The following is a 19,199-nucleotide window of genomic DNA, read 5'->3' on the forward strand; positions in this document are numbered from 1 at the left end:
TTTTGTGAAAGATTTCTTAACTTATTTTTCGTCGTTCACTCATTTATTGCTCATCCCAAGTTGCCCTTGAGAAGATGCAGGTGAGCTGCCTTCTTGAACCGCTGCAGTCCATGTGGCGTAGGTACACCCACAGTGCTGTTAGGGAGGGAGTTCCAGCATTTTGACCCAACGATAATTTCATAAGCACAGATTGACAGATATGTCATGATTTAATTGTTAATGCTGGTTTGAATTGAAAGCAAGTGCTACGGATAAGAGTTCACAGTACGAGAAGCTGCTTTACTAATAATCACAGAATCTCTCCCTCCCCATTCAAGATTAGAACTGAGAAGAGGCAGCTAACATGCTGGCCAAGCTACTGACCAGTATTTCGGTCACCTTACTTATGAAGGGACACACTTGCATTGCAAGCAATTCAGAGAAGGTCCACCAAGCTGATTTCTGGGATGAGGGGTTTGTCTTGTGAGGAAAGGTTGAGCAGGTTGGGCCGATACTCGTTGGAGTTTAGTAGAATGAGAGGTGATCTTATTGAAACATTCAAGATACTGAGGAAGCCTGACAGGGTGGATATTGAGAGGATGTTTGCTCTTATGGGGGAAATCTAGAACTAGAGGGCGGAGTTTAAAAGTAAGGGCATCTCCCATTTAAGACTGAAGTAAGGAGAGTTTTTTTCCCTTAGAAGGTCATTTGTCTGTGGAATTCTCATCCCCAGAGACCAGTGGAGGTTGTCATTCAATATTTTTAAGGCTAAGTTAGACAGATTCTTGTCTGACAAGGGAGTCAAAGGGTATGGGTGAGGGTTTGGGGTGGTAGGTGCAGTAGACAGGAAAGTGGAGTTGAGGCTACAATCAGATCAGCCATGACCTCATTGAATGGTGGAACAAGCTTGATGGGTTGAATGGCCTACTCCTTATTTTTTATGTTCTTATTCAAACTCCTGGTCACAATGCAACAACTTTTGGCGAGAGTTTATCACAAGTGGCTGCTTTCCAATACCTGTCCCTGGGTGTGCACTCCTGCAACTTGTCCACCTACGACTGGGTAACTAGAATCAATCTTGCTGGCAGAGCAGTGGACCCAACCCATGAATCAAAATCAAACACCAGTCAGGGAAAATGAGAGAAACAGAGTACTTCATCACCCCTCTGCCAAGCCACTGTGCTTTTGTGTCTATAACATTAGAACTGCCTCCATTAGAAATGCTTTTATCTTTAGCAGCACACACAGGTAAATTCAGACTCATTTATGTAGCTATATTGTTGGACTGGTATTATCATCCTTGCTCTGGCCTCCGCTTTATTTGCTATCAGGATATAGCTGGGGTTAGCATTTATTGCTAATTAATTCAAGGAACATGGGAGTTGCTGGCTATTGGCCAGCATTTATTGTCCACCTCTAATTCTCTTCAAGAAGGCAGTGGTGAGCTGCCTTCTTCAGCCGCTGCAGTCCACATTTTTAAAAAATTCATTCATGGGATATGGGCATCACTAGCTGGGCCAGCAGTTATTGTCCATCCCTAGTTGCCCTTGAGAAGGTGGCGGTGAGCTGCCTTCTTGAGCCGCTGCAGTCCATGTGGTGTAGGTACACCCACAGTGCTGTTAGGGAAGGAATTCCAGGATTTTGACCCAGCGACAGTGAAGGAACGGCGTTATATTTCCAAGTCAGAATGGTGAGGGACTTGGAGGGGAACTTCCAGATGATGGTGTTCCCATGTGTCTGCTGCTCTTGTCCTCCTGTTTAGTAGTGGTTGTGGGTTTGGAAGATGCTGTCTAAGGAGCCATGGCGTGTTCCTACAGTGCATCTTGTAGATGGTACACATTGCTGCTACTGTGTATTGGGGATGGAGAGTTAATATTTAAGGTGGTAGATGGGGTACCAAACAAGTGTTATTGGAGCAGCACTCATCCAGGCAAGTGGAGGGTATTCCATCACACTCCTGTCTTTTGTGCCTTGTAAATGGTTGACAGGCTTTGGGGAGTCAAGAGGTGAGTTAGTCACTGCAGAATTCTCAGCCTCTGACCTGCTCTTGTAGTCACAGTATTTATATGGCCGGCCCAGTTCAGTTTCCGGTCAATGGTAACACCCAGGATTCAGTGATCATAATGCTGTTGAATGTCAAGAGGAGATGATTAGATTCTCTAATTAGAGATGGTCATTGCCTGGCGCTTGTGGGGTGTAAATGTTGCTTGCCACTTATCAGCCCAAGCTTGACTGTTGACCAGGTCTGCTGCATAAGGACATGGACTGCTTCAGTATGAGGAGTTGCGAATGGTGCTGAACATTGTGCAATCATCAGTAAATATCCCCACTTCTGACCTTATGATGGAGGAAAGGTCATTGATGAAGCAATTGTAGATGGTTAGGCCCAGGACACTACCCTGAGGAATTTCTGAAGTGATGTCCTGGGGCCTCCTACAACTAGAACCATCTTCCTTTGGGCTAGGTATCACTCCAACCAGTGGATTTTTTCCCCCCTGATTCCCATCGACTTCGATTTTCCTGTTCCGTGATGCAACATTTGGTCAATGCCGGCTTGATGTCAAGGGAAGTTACTTGCATTTCTGGAATTCAGTCATGATTGGACAAGATTGTAATGAGGTCTGGAAGCTGAATGGCATTGGCAGAACCCAAACTGAACAGGTTATTCATCAATAAGTGCGGTTTGATGGCTTTTTTTATTCATCCACGGGATTTGGGCTTTGTTGGCTGGGCCAGCATTTATCGCCCTTGAGAAGGTGGTGGTGAGCTGCCTTCTTGAACCACTGCAGTCCATGTGATGTAGGTACACCCACAATGCTGTTAGGGAGGGAGTTCCAGGATTTTGACCAAGCGACAATAAAGGAACGGTGATATATTTCCAAGTCAGGATGATGAATGGCTTGGAGGGGAACCTGCAGTTGGTGGTGTTCCCATCTATCTGCTATCTTTGTCCTTCTAGATGGTAGCAGTCGTGGGTTTGGAAGGTGCTGTCTAAGGAGACTTAGAGAATTTCTGTAGTGCATCTTAGATGGTACACACTGCTGCTACTGTGTGTCGGTGGTGGAGGGAGTGAATGTTTGTGGATAAAGTGCCAATCAAGCGGGCTGCTTTGTACTGGATGGTGTCAAGCTTCTTGAGTGCTGTGGGAGCTGCACTCATCCAGGCAAGTGGGGCGTATTCCATCACACTCCTGACTTGTGGCTTGTAGATGAGGCACAGGTTTTGAGGAGTTAGGAGGTGCATTACTCGCTGCAGGATTCCTAGCCTCTGACCTGCTCTTGTAACCATAGTATTTATATGGCTAATCAAGTTCGGTTTCTGGTCAATGGTAACCCCTAGGATGTTGATAGTGGGGAATTCAGCGATGGTTATGCCATTGAACGTCATGGAGCAATGATTAGATTCTCTCATGTTGGAAATGGTCATTCCCTGAACTTGTGTGGCATGAATGTTACTTGCCACTTGTCAGCCCAAGCCTGGATATTGTCCAGGTCTTGTTGCATTTGGACATGAACTGTTTCAGTATCTGAGGAGTCGTGAATGGTGCTGAACATTATGCAATCATCAGCGAACATCCCCACTTCTGACCTTATGATGGAAGGAAGGTCATGGATGAAGCAGCTGAGTCTGAACAACAAGATTTCATTGCTTCCAAAATCTGCCCAGCCGCCAGTTTGACCTGCAAGTTCCCTGGAATGAGTTTAAACTGATAGATGCTTTAGTCTTGGTGTTAGATGGTTGGTAATAGTTCTATTTGAGAGGTGTTCAAAATCACAAGGGGTTTTGACTGAGTAAATAGAGAAACTGTTCCTATTGGTGGGAAAATCAGTTAGTAAGCAGAGGACACAGATTTAAGGTCATTGGCAAAAGAAGGGGCTACATGAGAAAGAAAGGTAAGCTGTGCCGATCTGCAATGCACTGCCTGAAATGCATTGGAAGCAGTTCAGAGAAGGTTTACTAGATTAATACCTGGAATGGGCAGGTTGTCTTATGAGGAAAGCCTGGACAGACTAAGCTTGTATGCGCTGGAGTTTAGAAGAGTAAGGGACAACTTGATTGAAACACATAAGATCCTGAAGGATCTTGACAGGGTGCATGTGGAGAGGATGTTACCCCTTGTGGGAGAATCTAGAACTAGCGGTCACTGTTTAAAAATAAAGGGGTGGCCCTTTTCCACAGATGAGGAAAACTTTTTTCTCTGAGGTTATGAGCATTTGGAATTTTCTTTCTCAAAAGGTGGTTGAGACAGAATCTTTGAATGTCTTTAAGGCAGAAGTAGATAAACATGGTAAACATGGGGGTGAAAGGTTTTCAAGGGCAGAGGCTAAAATTAGATTAGCCATGATCTTATTGAATGGTGGAGCAGGCTTGAGGGGCCAAGCGGCCTACTCCTGCTCCTAATTCGTATGTTCATATGTCACCGTCAATCTAATTTGGTTAGTGTTTGAAAAGAAAAAGCAACTCATGATTATCATACTAAATCTGAAAAATTAAGAGTTTATTTCTTGATTTAAGAGCCGGTGGGGTTGCCATGTTTGAGGATACCGGTTGCAGCTTTAATCTCACTGAACAACTTAACCAGAAGTTGACCAAAGGGATAGCCCCCAAACCCCCCTGGCCTTCAAACACACCAGCAGGGGACCATAAAATCTAACCCAAGTTTGAGGGTTGCTTCTGTGCAGGGAGCAAAATAATTCACAGGGATGGTGGCAGAATCCTTGGGAAAGGGGAGGAAGAATCCACAGGCAATGACAGGTAGAATCCATGGGGTCAGTAAGTAGGATCCATGGTGATGGAATTAGAATTCTTAGGGATGGTTGGAAGGGTGATGGATCCATGTGGATGGAGTTGGGAAGGAGGAGGTCTGGAGTTTCCTCTGCGGCTGTTGAAAATCTATCTGAAGCCTCAATAACTGAGGTCTGTGCATCACAGCAACCATTAAATAAGACCTTTCACTTACTTTAAACACCAGTCCTTTTTAAACATGCAGGGACAGGGCATCTATTCAAAACGTGAACCACAGACATTTACAACACAGGAGGCCATTCAGCTCATCATGTCTTTGCTGGTTCTGTGTGCTACAGCAATCCAAAGACAAAACAAAAACAGAATTACCTGGAAAAACTCAGCAGGTCTGGCAGCATCGGCGGAGAAGAAAAGAGTTGATGTTTCGTCAACTCTTTTCTTCTCCGCCGATGCTGTCAGACCTGCTGAGTTTTTCCAGATAATTCTGTTTTTGTTTTGGATTTCCAGCATCCGCAGTTTTTTGTTTTTAATCTAAAGACAATGCCACTTTCCCCACACCCCACACAGCCCTGTACCTTAATCTGCTTCAAATATTTATCCCAAATTTTCCTTTAAAAGAAACCTCAGCCTCAACTATTCCCCGTGGCCAAGCGTTCTGTGCTCCAACAACCCGACATATAAAAGGCGCTTCTTCTAGTCTCTCTTCAGCGTTCTCTTAGCAATCATCTTAAAATGGATGGCCTCCTACTATATATATAATTTGGAACAGCATGGAGGAGGCCATTTGACTCATCACACATGCCCATCTTTTTGGGAGAGGAATCCAGTTCATCCCACTGCCCTCCCCCACGACTCTTTCCATATTTACGTCGTCCTCTCGCTGTTTCCACACCCAGGCAACAGAGGCTGGGAGGTAATACAGACTCGCAGGGACATCAGGCAGCGGGAGATTTGTAGGGCCATCGGGCAGTCAAAGGCTGACTGTGAAACCTAATTCTGACTTATACATTAATTCTTATGGGAAAATCTGATTTGATTCACAGTGTTTCGCTCTTTTAAAGAGCCCAACTGGAACGTTAAGTGAGAAATTCCTGTAGGTATTCACAGATACTGTTTCATAATGAATCCATTAATGAATCCTGTTACGAAAATATAATTCTCATAATATTGTGATTTATTGTAAAAATAGGTTAATAGTGGAGTTTGGAGAGAATGTGAGTGTTAGTGTGATTTAATTGAGCTGGAGACAGCTGGTCTGGAGGCTTTGACTCATCAAAAAGAAGCTGGGTTTGAAATGCTAAATACGTAAACATGGCTGAAGTTTTAGAATGTGAGATGAGGAGAATTAGCATCTTTACTGAAATTCAAACCTTGGTTTATAAAAGAGCTGGTACGATGTTATACCTAGCCGGAGAAGCTAGGCCAAGAAGTGCGTTTATTTTTCCCCAAAGGTTACTGGCAATATTAGCACCATGAAATGATTTATATCATGAGAAAGGTAAAATTCCAAAGAGATATGGGAACAATGGAATTTACATTAAAAGGGAGAAACATGTATAAAGCAGAATGAAGATGTATTTTAAGGAAGGCATTGTAAGATCTACCAGAAGTGTGAAAAGCCTTCAGTATTTGTGCATTAAGTTGCTTTCTACAGAAACCGAAGCTGGGTAAAGCTACTTTGAATTCAACTGTCCAGGGTATTGTGGGGATTTGCCTGGATCTGTTTAAAATCTATTTGCTTTTTTTAACTGTTGCCTTAATGGGGGTGTAACTGGAAGCCAGATTAATTAGGGGTTTTAGGAGTTATTATAGTAGTAATTTGTAGACCTATATATGTGCTTGAAATCTTTTCTTTTGTTAATAAATGTTTAATTTAGTTTTGTAAAAATCTCTATAGAGTTTGGTGGACTTACTACTACTGAATTCAGGGCACGCATCACGAAATAAAATACAAATTGCAAAATCATTGTGACCGTGTGATCACGTTTCCCTCATGGGTTTGATCCACCTAGTACACATCATCTGCTGCGTCATAACAAATCAATGAAGAATTCAAGAAGAACATGGTTCCCCAGAGAGAGTGGTGAGAATGTGGAACTCGCTGTGTAGAGGCAAATATATTAAAAGGGGAAATCTGGATACACACCTGAGGGAGAAAGGAATAGATGAACATGCTTATACAGTGAGATGATGGAGAGTGGGAGGAGGTTTGTGTGGAGCATGGAAACTTGTATTGACCAGTTGGGCCAATGGGCATTTTCTATGTTGTAAATTCTATGTAATTCATCACTGACCCTCTCAGCAGAGAAAATAATCTGTTGTCCATCAAACCCTTCATCATTTAAAGGACCTCTTATTAAATCTCCTTTTAGCCTTCAGTGTTCCAGTGGAAACAGTCCCAGTATCTTGTCTCTATCTTTCCCTTGGCTGGTATCCCTCTGGTGAATCTGTGCTGTACACTCTTTGTAACTTTAATGTCCTCACTGTAATGGAGAATCCAAAGATGCACACAGCATTCTGAAATAGGAACTTGTGCTCACACCTAGCCATGAACAAGAGGAGCTTCGTCTGCCTTCCCTGTACCCAGCAGGTTTTAAGACATGAAACTTAACAGCGAGAGGGGCTGTGGGGCATTAGGAAATGTTGCGGGATTCCCAAAGGGACTTATGTAATAAAACAGTTGAATACTGATCCCCTGGCATGATTGGGTCAGAGGGATACAGACGAATATACAAGTTAGGAGCAGGAGTCGACCACTTGGCGGTGGAGGGAGGTTATGCTTCAGTTGTACTGGTGAGACCACATCTGGGATGGAATCTTACGGCCCTGTTTCGGTGGGGGTGGAGCCACAAAATGCGACATGCCGTTCAAAAGTCTATCGACTTCGGCTGGGCCGTAAAATCCTGCCGGCATGAAATTCCGCCCCGGAGTACTGTGTAAAGCATTAGTATCTTCGAGCCTGCTCCACCATTCAATAAGGTCATGGCTGATCTGATTGTAACCTCAACCTCACATTCCTGCCCACCCCCCGATAACCTTTCGCCCCCTTGTTAGACTCGGCTTCCGCCACCTTTTTGAGGAAGACAGTTCCAAAGACTCATGGCCCTCAGAAAACATTTCTTTTCATCTCTATCTTGAGATGACTTGAGGCAAGCTGTGAACCCCAAGTTTAGCAAAGGCTGCAAAGAAGTCATACCGGACTCAAAACGTTCACTCAGCTTCACTCTCTACAGACATTGCCAGGCTTGCTGAGCTTTTCCAGCACTTTGTTTTAATTTCAGATCTCCAGTATCTGCAGTATTTTCCTTTTACTGATCAAAGGCTGCTCTGTTTTAATAAAGGAGTGGCTTGAAATGGCTAATCACTTTCTACTGTCTTTTATTTATTCAATTAGTCATCTTTGTCATTGTTTGCCTCTCCTGCCACCCTGAGGAAGGCGTTTTCCCCGCAGCGGCTTCACCACTGCCTTAGCACTACCTTACCAAAAGTAAGGACAAAGCAAGGGTTGATACACTATCTGACTGCAGGGTGCTCACACAATCCTGCTTCGTTACATCATGTCTGCACCAGTGGGTGCTTCCCCATTGTGTGATCTGACAGCATTCTGAAGCTTCCCTCTTGTCTAACCCAGTTGATGTGGGCTGGATGGCTAAAGCACAGAACCCTCTTATCCCAGCCAGTGGACTGGGGAGTGAGTCAGGCACCTTCCCACTGTGTAGGATGCTTTAGTGAGTAAACACAAGCACACAAAAATAAGAGCAGGAGTAGAACATGTGGTCTACATTCACACCTTCCACCACCCACGCACAGTGGCAGGAGTGTGTATCATCCACAAGATGCACTGCAGCAACTCACCAAGGGTCCTCCGACAGCACCTTCCAAATGTGCGATCTCTAGCACCTAAAAGCTCAAAGGCAGCAGATGCATGGGAATAGCACCATCTGCAAGATGTCCTCCAAGCTACACACCATCCTAACTTGGAAATATATCACTGTTCCTTCGCTGTCGCTGGGTCAAAATCCTGGAACTCCCTCCCTAACAGCACTGTGGGTGTACCTACACCACATGGACTTAGGGGGAAGACGTTGGCATAGTGGTAATGTCACTGGATCAGAGACCCAGGCTAATATCTAGGGGACACAAGGTCAAATCCCAACACGGCAGCTGGTGGAATTTGAATTCAATTAATGGAAATCAAGAATTGATAGCTAGTCTCAGAAATGATGGCCATGAAACCATCATCGATTGTTGTAAAAACCCATCTGGTTCACTAATGTCCTGTAGGGAAGTAAGGATGGCAGATTTCCCTCGTCTGGCCTACATGTGGCTCCAGACCCACACAATGTGGTTGACTCTTAACTGCCCTCTGAAATAGCCTAGCAAGCCACTCAGTTCAAGGGCAATTAGGGATGGGCAACAAATGCTGGCCCTGCCAGAGCTGTCCATATCCCATGAAAGATTAAAGAAAAAAAACCTGCGTTAGTTCAAGAAGGCACCTTCTCCAGGGCAATTAGGGATGGACAATGAAAATGCTGGTCTAGCCAGCAATGCCCACATCCCATGAACGAAATAATAAAATAGAAGATTCCACTTTCCTGCCTACTCTCCATTTCCCTTGATTTCCTGAGACACCAAATTTCTGTCTATATTCAATTGTGGAGCATTTACCATCTCTGGGGTAGAGAAAAACAACTCTTGAGTGAAGCTATTTCCCCTCAGCCCAGTGCTCAATGATCGTCCCCTTATCCTGAGACGGTGCCACATGTTTTAGACTCCCCAACCAGTGGAAACAATCTCTCAGCATCTACCCTATCAAGGTTCTTTAGAAACTTGTCAGAATCTAAAAAATGGCCAATATTTCAAGAACAACTTGTAATTATGCAACGCTTTTAACATAATGAAATGGCCCAGGGTGCTTCAGCAGAACATTATGAAACAAAGTATGACAGACCATGCTACCATGTTATCCAATGAATAGGCAGGGAATAGGATGTGGGATGGGGTTGAGGGTTGCCAACTCTGGCTGGACTAATTCCTGGAGGCTTTATCACATGACCTCCTCCCTCCAACTTCCCTGTCACTGCTCCCACCGTTGATCACCTGGCATGTCCATCCTTGTGGCTCACCAGCTTCCCATGGCCAGTTGGAACTGGAACAGATTCTTTGTTACCCAGCTGACAGTCAATCAGACAGCCCATCTTACTGCGAGTAGGATATGCCGAGAATTGACTGACCTCAGTTGCTCCCGGTTTAGGGAAAAGGGTCCCCAGCTGCTGAACCAGTGACAATGGTGGGACAGGGTTGGACTCGACCGTCAAAATCGCCCTTAGGCCTCTACCATCCAGGATAAGGCAGGGGGGGCCAACCTCTGGAGTGAGCTACCTTGGCTGAGTGTTTTGTTTTGTGAGCCAGCCCATTTCAAGATATTCAGAAACACATGGCAATAACTAACAGATTTGCTCACACTAGCACTAAAAAAAAGTTGCCAGTTTTTTTAAAAAACAATCCTGGGTAACATTTTTAAAAATTCCAGAGGTATTGTTAAGGTACAAAGTTGCCAGGTACAGTACAGCTACTTAAAAAGGCAATGCTCTGTTCACCCTGCGAATTCAACACAAACATCTGAGAACTTCTATCAACATGACAGACAATATTAAAAAAATTACATAACTTCAAACTTCATTTTGGTACAGACTGACCTACAGGTCACTTGGTTGGTTGTTGGCCAGCAAGCTATTTGACCGTGGGATAATCACAGCCAGTCCCTGCTGCTACTCCTCACCAGTTTTCGCACACCAACTGATGCCAGCCGCAGGTGTCCTTGGCTGGCGTTCTGTGCCCATGTCTGAGCAGCGGGGCTGAAACCTTTATCACCAGCAAGTGACGCTGTGGTGCGGAACACCTGCCCCAAACTGAAGGCCCCCTCCCTCTACCTTGCTATCCTTCCCTTGCTTTCTCTTCACCTTCCTTTAACTCTCCCACAAATTACCAGAATCCATTCACCTTCTGGGAAGCACCTTTGTTCACCTTTGAAAACTCTATAAATATAACTCATGAGGGTTTTTTTTTCTCTGATTTTCCTCCGCACTGCCCCTGCAGTCAAATAGCTTACTAAGACCGCACCTTTTCAAAAAAAAAGAAATACAACGTAAATTAAGATGGTCTTAAAGCTTTCAGGACAGACTCACAGATTTGGGCCCTGGCCGACTTCAGGAATTTCTGTGAGTCGTACCACACTGTCCGACAGTCTTCGAGCAGCTTGTAAAAACGGGGTTTCTTCCATGTGCTGGATTTGATCTTCTGCAGGTTGCTGCCTTTCAGCATGGCCTTCAGGTCTTCATCATTGATGAAACCTTGTGACGGGAAATAAAAAGAACAAATCAGTCAAAGAAGTGACAGGAGTGTGCGAAGAAGTGGGGGGTGGGGGGGCTGGGTGTGGAAGGGTAATGGGGGTGGGGAAAGGGCAACAGTGAGTGGAGAAAGGGGGAAAGGGCAGGGGAGGGTAGAGAAAGAGGGGGAAAGGTGGTAGAGGGCAGCAGAGCAGTTCTAACTGGGGGGGGGGCAAGGAAAGTGGGGCAAGTGGAAGAGAACCGTGACTTTATCAAACTAAAGCTGCTTTAACCCTGGAATATGAATGGAGTTGCAGGGAGAGCAGGAACATCACAGCATTTCACAGATTCCGCCATGAGGGACAAGGTGAACTGAACTCAGTCAGGCAAATGCAGCAGTCACCAGACACCAAACTCTCTGAGTACGAGCTGAACAAACACCAGTATAATGAGCAGCTATGAGGCAATCTTATCTGGGAAGTAGGGAATTAAAGTGCCTTTTCCTTTTTCTAATCTGTTATCAGCATTGCAGTGTTTATCGCATTACCCTTGTTACCCTCATTCCCCATAGGGACTACACACTGACATGGTGGCAAGACTTGTGTACTCCTATAACCTGGAGAGCTGGAACACAAGAATTATGAGGAGTAGGCCATTTGGCCCCTTGAGCTTGTTCCCCCCTTCGATAAGACGTAGCTTATCCGATTGTGGCTTTAACTCCTGTCTACCCCTCAAAACCCTTGACTGCCTTGTCAATCAAAAATCTATCAAACTCAGCCTTGAATATTTTCAATGACTCAGCCTCCACTGCTCCCTGGGTTAAAAAATTCTAGAGACTATCAACCCACTGAAAGAAAAAAAAATCCCCTCAGTCTTAAATGAGAACCCCCCTTAGTTTAAAATTGTGTACCCTAGTTCTAGTCTCTTTCACAAGGGGGAACATCCACTCAGCGTCCACCCTGTCAAGTCCCCTCAGGATCTTGTATGTTGCAACAAGATCACCTCTCATTCTTTTAAACTTCAGTGGTTAGAGGTCCAAACTGCTCAACCTTACCTCATCAGCTAACCCCTTCAACTCAGGAATCAGACAAGTGAACCTTCTCTGAATGGCTTCCAAGGCAAGTATTTCTTAAGTCCTCTTAAGAAATCCTTTCTCCACAAATTCATTTCCTCCACCACCGACGCACAGTGGCAGCAGTGTGTACCACCTACAAGATGCACTGCAGGAACTCACTGGGCCAAAATCCTGGAACTCCCTCCCTAACAGCACTGTGGGTGTACCTACACCACAGGGACTGCAGCGGTTCAAGAAGGCAGCTCACCACCACCTTCTCAAGGGCAGTTTGGGATGGGCAATACATGCTGGCCTATCCAATGACATCACATCCATGAATGAATAAATTTAAAAAAAAATCCCATCCCTAATTGAGAAGATGATGGTGAGCTGCCTTCTTGAACTGCTTCATTCCATGTGGTGTAGATAGACCCACAGTACTGTTAGGAAGTGAAGGAGCAGTGATATAGCTCCAAGTCAGGATGGCTTGAGACTTGAAAGGGAACTTGGAGGTGGTGGTGTTCCTAGATGTCTGCAGTCCTTGTCCTTCTAGGTTGATGTTGTGGGTTTAGCATTGGGAGATGTTCTTTACGGAATCTTGGTGAGTTGCTGCAGTGCATCTTGTAGATGGTACGCACTGCAGCCACAGTCCATCGTTGGCAGAGAAAGGCAATTTTAAATGTGGTGGATTATTTGCCAGTCAAGTGGGTGGCTTTGTCCTGGATGGTGCCGAGCTTTGAGCATTGTTGGAGCCGCACTCATCCAGCCGAGAGGAAATGGGAGGGGGAGGGGAACACGAGTACAAGCTTTGCGAGGCAAAGGACTGGAGCAGAGACAAATGATTTGAAGACTAATTCAATCCTCAGGGAGGAAATAAAGAACAAGGAATACATTGGATATAGGACCCAGAAACAGGCCATTTGGCCCAACCAGTGCATGCCGACGTTTATGCTCCAGTTGAGATTCCTCCTCCTCCCATCTTATGTCATCTAAATTTACCATTGTAACCCTCTATTCCTTTCTCCCTAATATATGTTTGTCTAGTTTCCCTTTAAACACATCTGTAATATTTGCTTCAATCCTGTGGTAGCGAATTCCATGTTTTCACCACTTTTTGGGTAAAGAAGTTTCTTCTCAATTCCCTACTAAGGACACAACAATCTGTAGAGAAAAAAGGCAGCGGAATGGGGCTGGCTGGGTTGCTCTCAGAGAACGAGCATGGATAGGAAGGGCCGAATGGTCTCTTTTTGTGCTGTAACCATTTCATGACTCACAGTACAGGACCTGAATATTGCTGGAAAGATACACATTGCCAAAGCTTTTATCTCATCGGGATAAACAAGAATGTCAAATTTCAAATGATAATTTATACCACAGGAGAAAAAGGTGCTGGTTGGTTGGCAAGTTGAATCTGATTAGCTGAGCATTACCATAGAGAAATAGGGAATTATAGGCTCCCCAAGCTCCCAGGTAATTCAAAAAAGGCACAAGCCTTGAACATTTTCCTAAACAAAAACAGATTTACCTGGAAAAACTCAGCAGGTCTGGCAGCATCGGCAGAGAAGAAAAGAGTTGACGTTTCGAGTCCTCATGACCCTTCAACAGAACAGAACATATTCCTTTCATTTGCAGAGAACAGGTCCCTGTACATGAATATATGTTGCTTCTAGCAAGCGTAAATGAGCCAATGACTGGCTGATTGAAACAAACAGCATATTCCTTTGGTTGTTCATAACAGGCAGAGTTTAGACCATGCTTAACCAGCGCAAAACCCAAACCCTCTATTGTTAGATGGGATTCCATGATTGGAACGCCCTAATAGCGATGCTAACAACCAATTCAAGTTCTGTCGAAGGGTCATGAGGACTCGAAACGTCAACTCTTTTCTTCTCCACCGATGCTGCTAGACCTGCTGAGTTTTTCCAGGTAATTCTGTTTTTGTTTTGGATTTCCAGCATCCGCAGTTTTTTTGTTTTTAACCAATTTAAGCTAACCAGTCAAGCTCATTATGTGGCTCGTTTATGTTTGCTAGAAGCGACATACATTCACATGCAGGGGCCTGTTCTCTGCAAACAAAAGGAACATGTTCAAGCCTTGCACCTTTTCTGAATTACCAAAAAGCTTGGGGAATCTGGTTCCCCGTTGCGTTCGACATATCAGCACTTCAGCCAGAGTCGACTTGCCAACCAATCAGCACCCTTTTCTCCTGTAGTATAAATTGCGATCATTTGAAATTTGGCATTCTTGTGTTTGTCCTCATGAGTGCAAGATTAAAAGCTTCAACAACTTCTCTCTTTTCAGCGACATAGAATAAGATATTTAGCACACACCGGGGAGAAGACACGCTAGTGACAATCCAAATAAAGGTGTTTGAACTTGTTGCTCTCCATTTCAGTGATGTTTTATTCCGCAGTCACACATCTGAATCCAAAGGATACTCTAAAATGTGCACTGGCCGATGGGTATGCTCACTTAGATATTGTGTCTTTTAAGAATAAGACTTTGATGTAGAAATTAAGCTGGCAGATCAATTGTCTCTCTCCCTCGGGCACATCTATTTGCATCATCAGGAATAAACACTATTTATGTTTACCTTGATCTATCCTGTCGCTGTCTGACTTGAAATTCCAATCTTCGGGCTCCTTCTTCCAACTTCTCAACTTTACTCTCCTAGCACTGGGCACCCGTCTCCCTCCCCTGAGCTCCTGCCTCCCACCACCGGCCTTCCCTCTCCCACCACTGGTCTTCGCTCTCCCACTCCTCACATTCCGTCTCCTGCCCCTCGTATCCCGCCGCCTGCCTTTCACATCCCGTCTCTCGCCTCTCACCTCCAGATTCCCGCCTCTCACAAACCATCCCTCTCCTCCAGGACATAGATTTTCATCTCCCGGCCCCGGGCTCCCCGGCCCCAGGCTCCCCGGCCCTGGGCTCCCCGGCCCCGGGCTCCCCGGCCCCAGCCCCGGCCTACCCAGCCCCAGCCCCGGGCTCCCCGGCCCCGGGCTCCCCGGCCCCGAGCTCCCCGGCCCCGAGCTCCCCGGCCCCGAGCTCCCCGGCCCCGGGCTCCCCGGCCCCGGGCTCCCCGGCCCCAGCCCCGGCCTACCCAGCCCCAGCCCCGGGCTCCCCGGCCCCGGGCTCCCCGGCCCCGAACTCCCCGGCCCTGGGCTCCCAAGCACCGGCCCCGGGCTCCCCGGCCCGGAGCTCCCTGGCCCTGAGCTCCCAGGCCCCGGGACCCAGGCCCCAGCCCCGGACTCCCCGGCACCGAGCTCCCTGGCACCGAGCTCCCTGGCACCGAGCTCCCCAGCCCCGGCCTCCCTGGCCCCAGCCCCGGGCTCCCCGGCCCCGGACTCCCCAGCCCCGGCCTCCCCGGCCCCAGCCCCGGGCTCCCCGGCCTCGGGCTCTCCGGCCCTGGTCTCCCCGGCCCCAGGCTCCCCGGCCCCAGCCCCGGGCTCCCCGGCCCCGGGCTCCCCGGCCTCGGGCACTCCGGCCCTGGTCTCCCAATTCTAGGATCTACTTTTCCAGCTCTCGGCTCCAAACTCCCAACTCCCGGCTCCAGACTTTCAATTGTTGGCCCCAGACTCTCAACTCCTAACTCCAGACTCCGACCTCCAGGATCTAAACTTCCAACTCCAGGTCCGGCGTTCTCAGTCCTCAGACCCCATCCGCCACCTCCGGGCTTCGTTATCCGATCTTTAGAGCTCGCTCCCCCAACTCCAGCCTCTGCTCTCCCATTCCTGGACTCCGTGCTCCCGTTTTCGGACTCCACGCTCCCACTTTCGGACTCTGTGCCCCCGTTTTTGGACTTTGTTCCAGAGCGGGTCCACCAGCCGAGGAGGACAGCGAGCCCACCGGTGACCACGCTGAGCACCAGCAGCATGGAGGTCAGGGTGTCCATCAGTCAGACACGTCGCTCCCTATCTGTCCCTAGGGAAAACGGTCAGAACTGCAAACTGGTTCTCCAGGGAAAAAAAAAACCGACAACAATATCACCCCACCCCAGGTGGGGGAATGGGGTGGTGGGGGAGCTGGGGCTTGGGTTTTGTCAGGGAAGGTCCAACTCAATCATAGCTCTTCCTTCAAATACTGGAAATAAATGGGGGGGGGCGGGGAATACCCAAAGTTAACAGAGCTTATCGGATGCTTCCACTTTTATTCACCTCCGATTAATTTCGAGAGACTTTATCTTGCAAGCCTCTCCCTTCACTGGCCCACCAGTCCCGTGGCAAAGCAAGATCCTGTACTATTCTGCTGTTCAAAACTAGCGAGCAGCAAGCGGTGAGGGAGCTCCATGGGGGTTAGGGTGTGGATTTAAACAGCCACAGTTGCCCACTCAGGAACAGTGCTGAAGGCGATACGCTTGGAGACACAGAAGCATCTGGAGATGGTGGAGACGCAGAACTGTCTGCGGATAGTGGTTCACGAGATTGTTTCCCAGAACGAGAGGTTTGTACTATAGAGGTTGAGTAGGATGGGCCTCTGTCGTCTGCTTAGAACAATGAGAGGTGATCCCACTGAAATGTGTAAAATCTTATAACAGGGCTTGACAAGGTAGATGCTGAGAGATTCTTTTCCTTGGAGTTCTAGAGTCTAGAACTAGGGGTGTCATAGTTTCAGAATAAAGGGTTGATCATTTAGAGGAGAAGTGTCTTCAATCAAGAGGCTTGCAAATATTTGTAATTCTGTACCCCAGAAAGCTGTGAATAACACTGAAGAGACATGTTACCAAACTCCAAAACAAAAAGTCTATTGTTAGATGTGGTTCTGCGGCTCGGCAGCACTTGCTGAACAATCCTGAGTGTGCTAATAGCTACACTAACAACTAATTTAAGGTAATCAGTGGAGCGCATAACGTGGCTCATTTTTGCTTGCTGATGCAGAAACCTGTTCTTTGTAAATGAAAGGAATATGTTCAAGCCTTGTGCCTTTTTTGAATTACCGAGGAGCATGGGGAGCCTATTGCCTGTTGCTTTCTCCATGGCAATGGGCTAATCAGAATTGACTTACCAACCAATACAGCCTTTCGCCTGTAGTTTAAATTGTTGCGATCGTTAAAAATTTGGCATTCTTGCATTTGTCCTGATCAGTGAAAAATGAGAAGCTTCAGCAAAATATCTTTCTTTTCAGTGGCTTTCAAATTCTGTACTATCAAGTGCAAGCTGTCAATGCTCACTCACTCACTATATTCAAGATTCAGATCATTAGATTTTTGGTTACTAAGGGAATCAAGGGTAATGGTGATGGGGCAAGAAAGTCGAGGTGATGTAGAAGATGAGCCGTTATTTTATTGAATAGCTGAGCAGGCTTGAGGTGGCATCTAACCTAATCCTTCTATTCCTTATGTTCTTTTTATACTGACTTTGGATTGACCACCACGACATCCTGCATCTACATACTGCGTCTTTAGCATGGAAAAAAAGTGGGTGTGCAAAGGTTTAAATGAAAGGGGTGGGTTTTCAAAGGAGGAGAGTTTCAGGATAGAAATACGACACGTTCTAAGCTGCCGGGCGAATGGGGAGACTCAGGTTGGGCAAGGATGAGGGGGAGGAAACAGCTTAGAGGCCAGAGTCATAAGGAGAGAGTCTGGGGGTGCTGTAGGCCTGGAGAAGGTGACAGAGGTAGTGAGGGGAAAAGCCAAGAGAGGACGTTAAACACTAACCGGGAGGATGCCCGATATAGCTGAAGTGAGAGACCCAGTCAATGGCCTGGGCACACTGAAGACAAGGTAATACGTTCATGGAGGAAGATTCTACACTCTGGGCCTTGCACAGTGGTTTGAAAAGTGTTTGTCAATGGTTTTCCCTAATTAGTAAATGAGCGGAAAGAATTGTGGGTGAGGACAGTGGACTCTCTATGTAGGAGCCCAGGGAATCCCCGAGCCCCTGCACTATTGCCTCTTCAGGTGGTGAAAGGAAGTTAACAGTGGGGCCGGGAGATTGATACCCTGTGCGTCACACAAAGCTCGTTCAAGGACAGTTCATGATCATAGTTGCGTGAGCTACCGGCCAGGCACATCTCAAGTGAGATGGAAAAGTAACAACATGCCTTGGACGTAGGAAAATGTTGCAAAGAGCTTCGCAACAACAACGTAGCCTCTCAGTGACGTATAAACTCAGAAGAGGGATACTGTAGAATACACATAAATGAAACCCTACTTCAGAATTTTCCAGAAAGGAGAGTGGTTTATTGGTTTTAAAAACTTTAAAAAAAAATGCCTTTGTGATTTATTTTCCTCCCAGCGCTGCAGTTTCTTTCTTTGCAAGCAAGAAATGCCTTTTACATGTAGTGCCTTTCATCCCCTTCAGATACCCCACAACGCTTCTTAGCCAATTACTTTGTTTCACATGCAGTCAGTATTGCTCTGAGAGCAAATGCAGGAGCCAATTTGTACATAGGAAGGTCCCACAAACAAGGAGGAAAATTAAAGAGTTAACCTGCTTTGGTTGAGGGACAAATGTTTGGCAGGACATCAGGCTAATTACCCTGCTGTCCCCGCGTTGGGATTCTTCGCAACCATTTGGGTCAGGGCCTCAGCTTAACACCTTGCCCACCTCTAATGATGAGCAGCGATCTCTCAGCAGTAAAGGTGAAACACCATAGATCAAGTGCTTACAACTGAAGCAAGACTTGAATCCACATTCGAGACATATAGCACAGGTGGGCCATTCAGCCCATCATGTCTGCGCCAGCTTTTCGAATCCGATTACCCTGCTCTTTCCCCAAAGCCCTGCAAAATGCACCTTTCAAAAGAAAAAAAAATCTGCAAGGCTACGGGGAAAGAACAGCGTTGGTGGCAAAGTAGAACTAATAGGATTCAAGAGCCATAGCAGTGCCATGATAGGCCAATGGCCTCCTTCTGTGCTGTACGTTTCTACAATTCTTCTACAAAGTACAGCTGTGGGAGTCAAGGAAAACGGGGTGGATATCTTTCAAAACAAAATAATCGAAGGATAGGGTGCAAGAATCAGTGATTGTACCCAGAAGTTTCAGAGCAGCTTCTTTTCTTCCCAATTTATTCATTCACGAGATGTAGGCTTCGCTGGCTGGGCCAGCATTTATTGTCCACCCCTAGTTGCTCTTGAGAAGGTGGTGGTGAG

General features: G+C 46.5%; 1 protein-coding gene across 2 annotated transcripts in view; it reads right to left on the reverse strand.

Annotated features, from left to right (window-relative positions):
- The window catches only part of plcd1a (phospholipase C, delta 1a), a 121,188-nt gene that overhangs the window by 48,300 nt on the left and 53,689 nt on the right, over positions 1 to 19,199 (reverse strand). For both annotated transcript variants that reach the window (XM_041184925.1, XM_041184924.1), the window contains exon 2: positions 10,914 to 11,078. In XM_041184925.1, the coding sequence (XP_041040859.1) occupies positions 10,914 to 11,078 (165 nt within the window). The remainder of the gene's footprint in view (positions 1 to 10,913; positions 11,079 to 19,199) is intronic.

This window comes from Carcharodon carcharias, chromosome 3 (genome assembly GCF_017639515.1).
Source record: "Carcharodon carcharias isolate sCarCar2 chromosome 3, sCarCar2.pri, whole genome shotgun sequence".
In the NCBI taxonomy this organism is placed as follows: Eukaryota; Metazoa; Chordata; class Chondrichthyes; order Lamniformes; family Lamnidae; genus Carcharodon; species Carcharodon carcharias.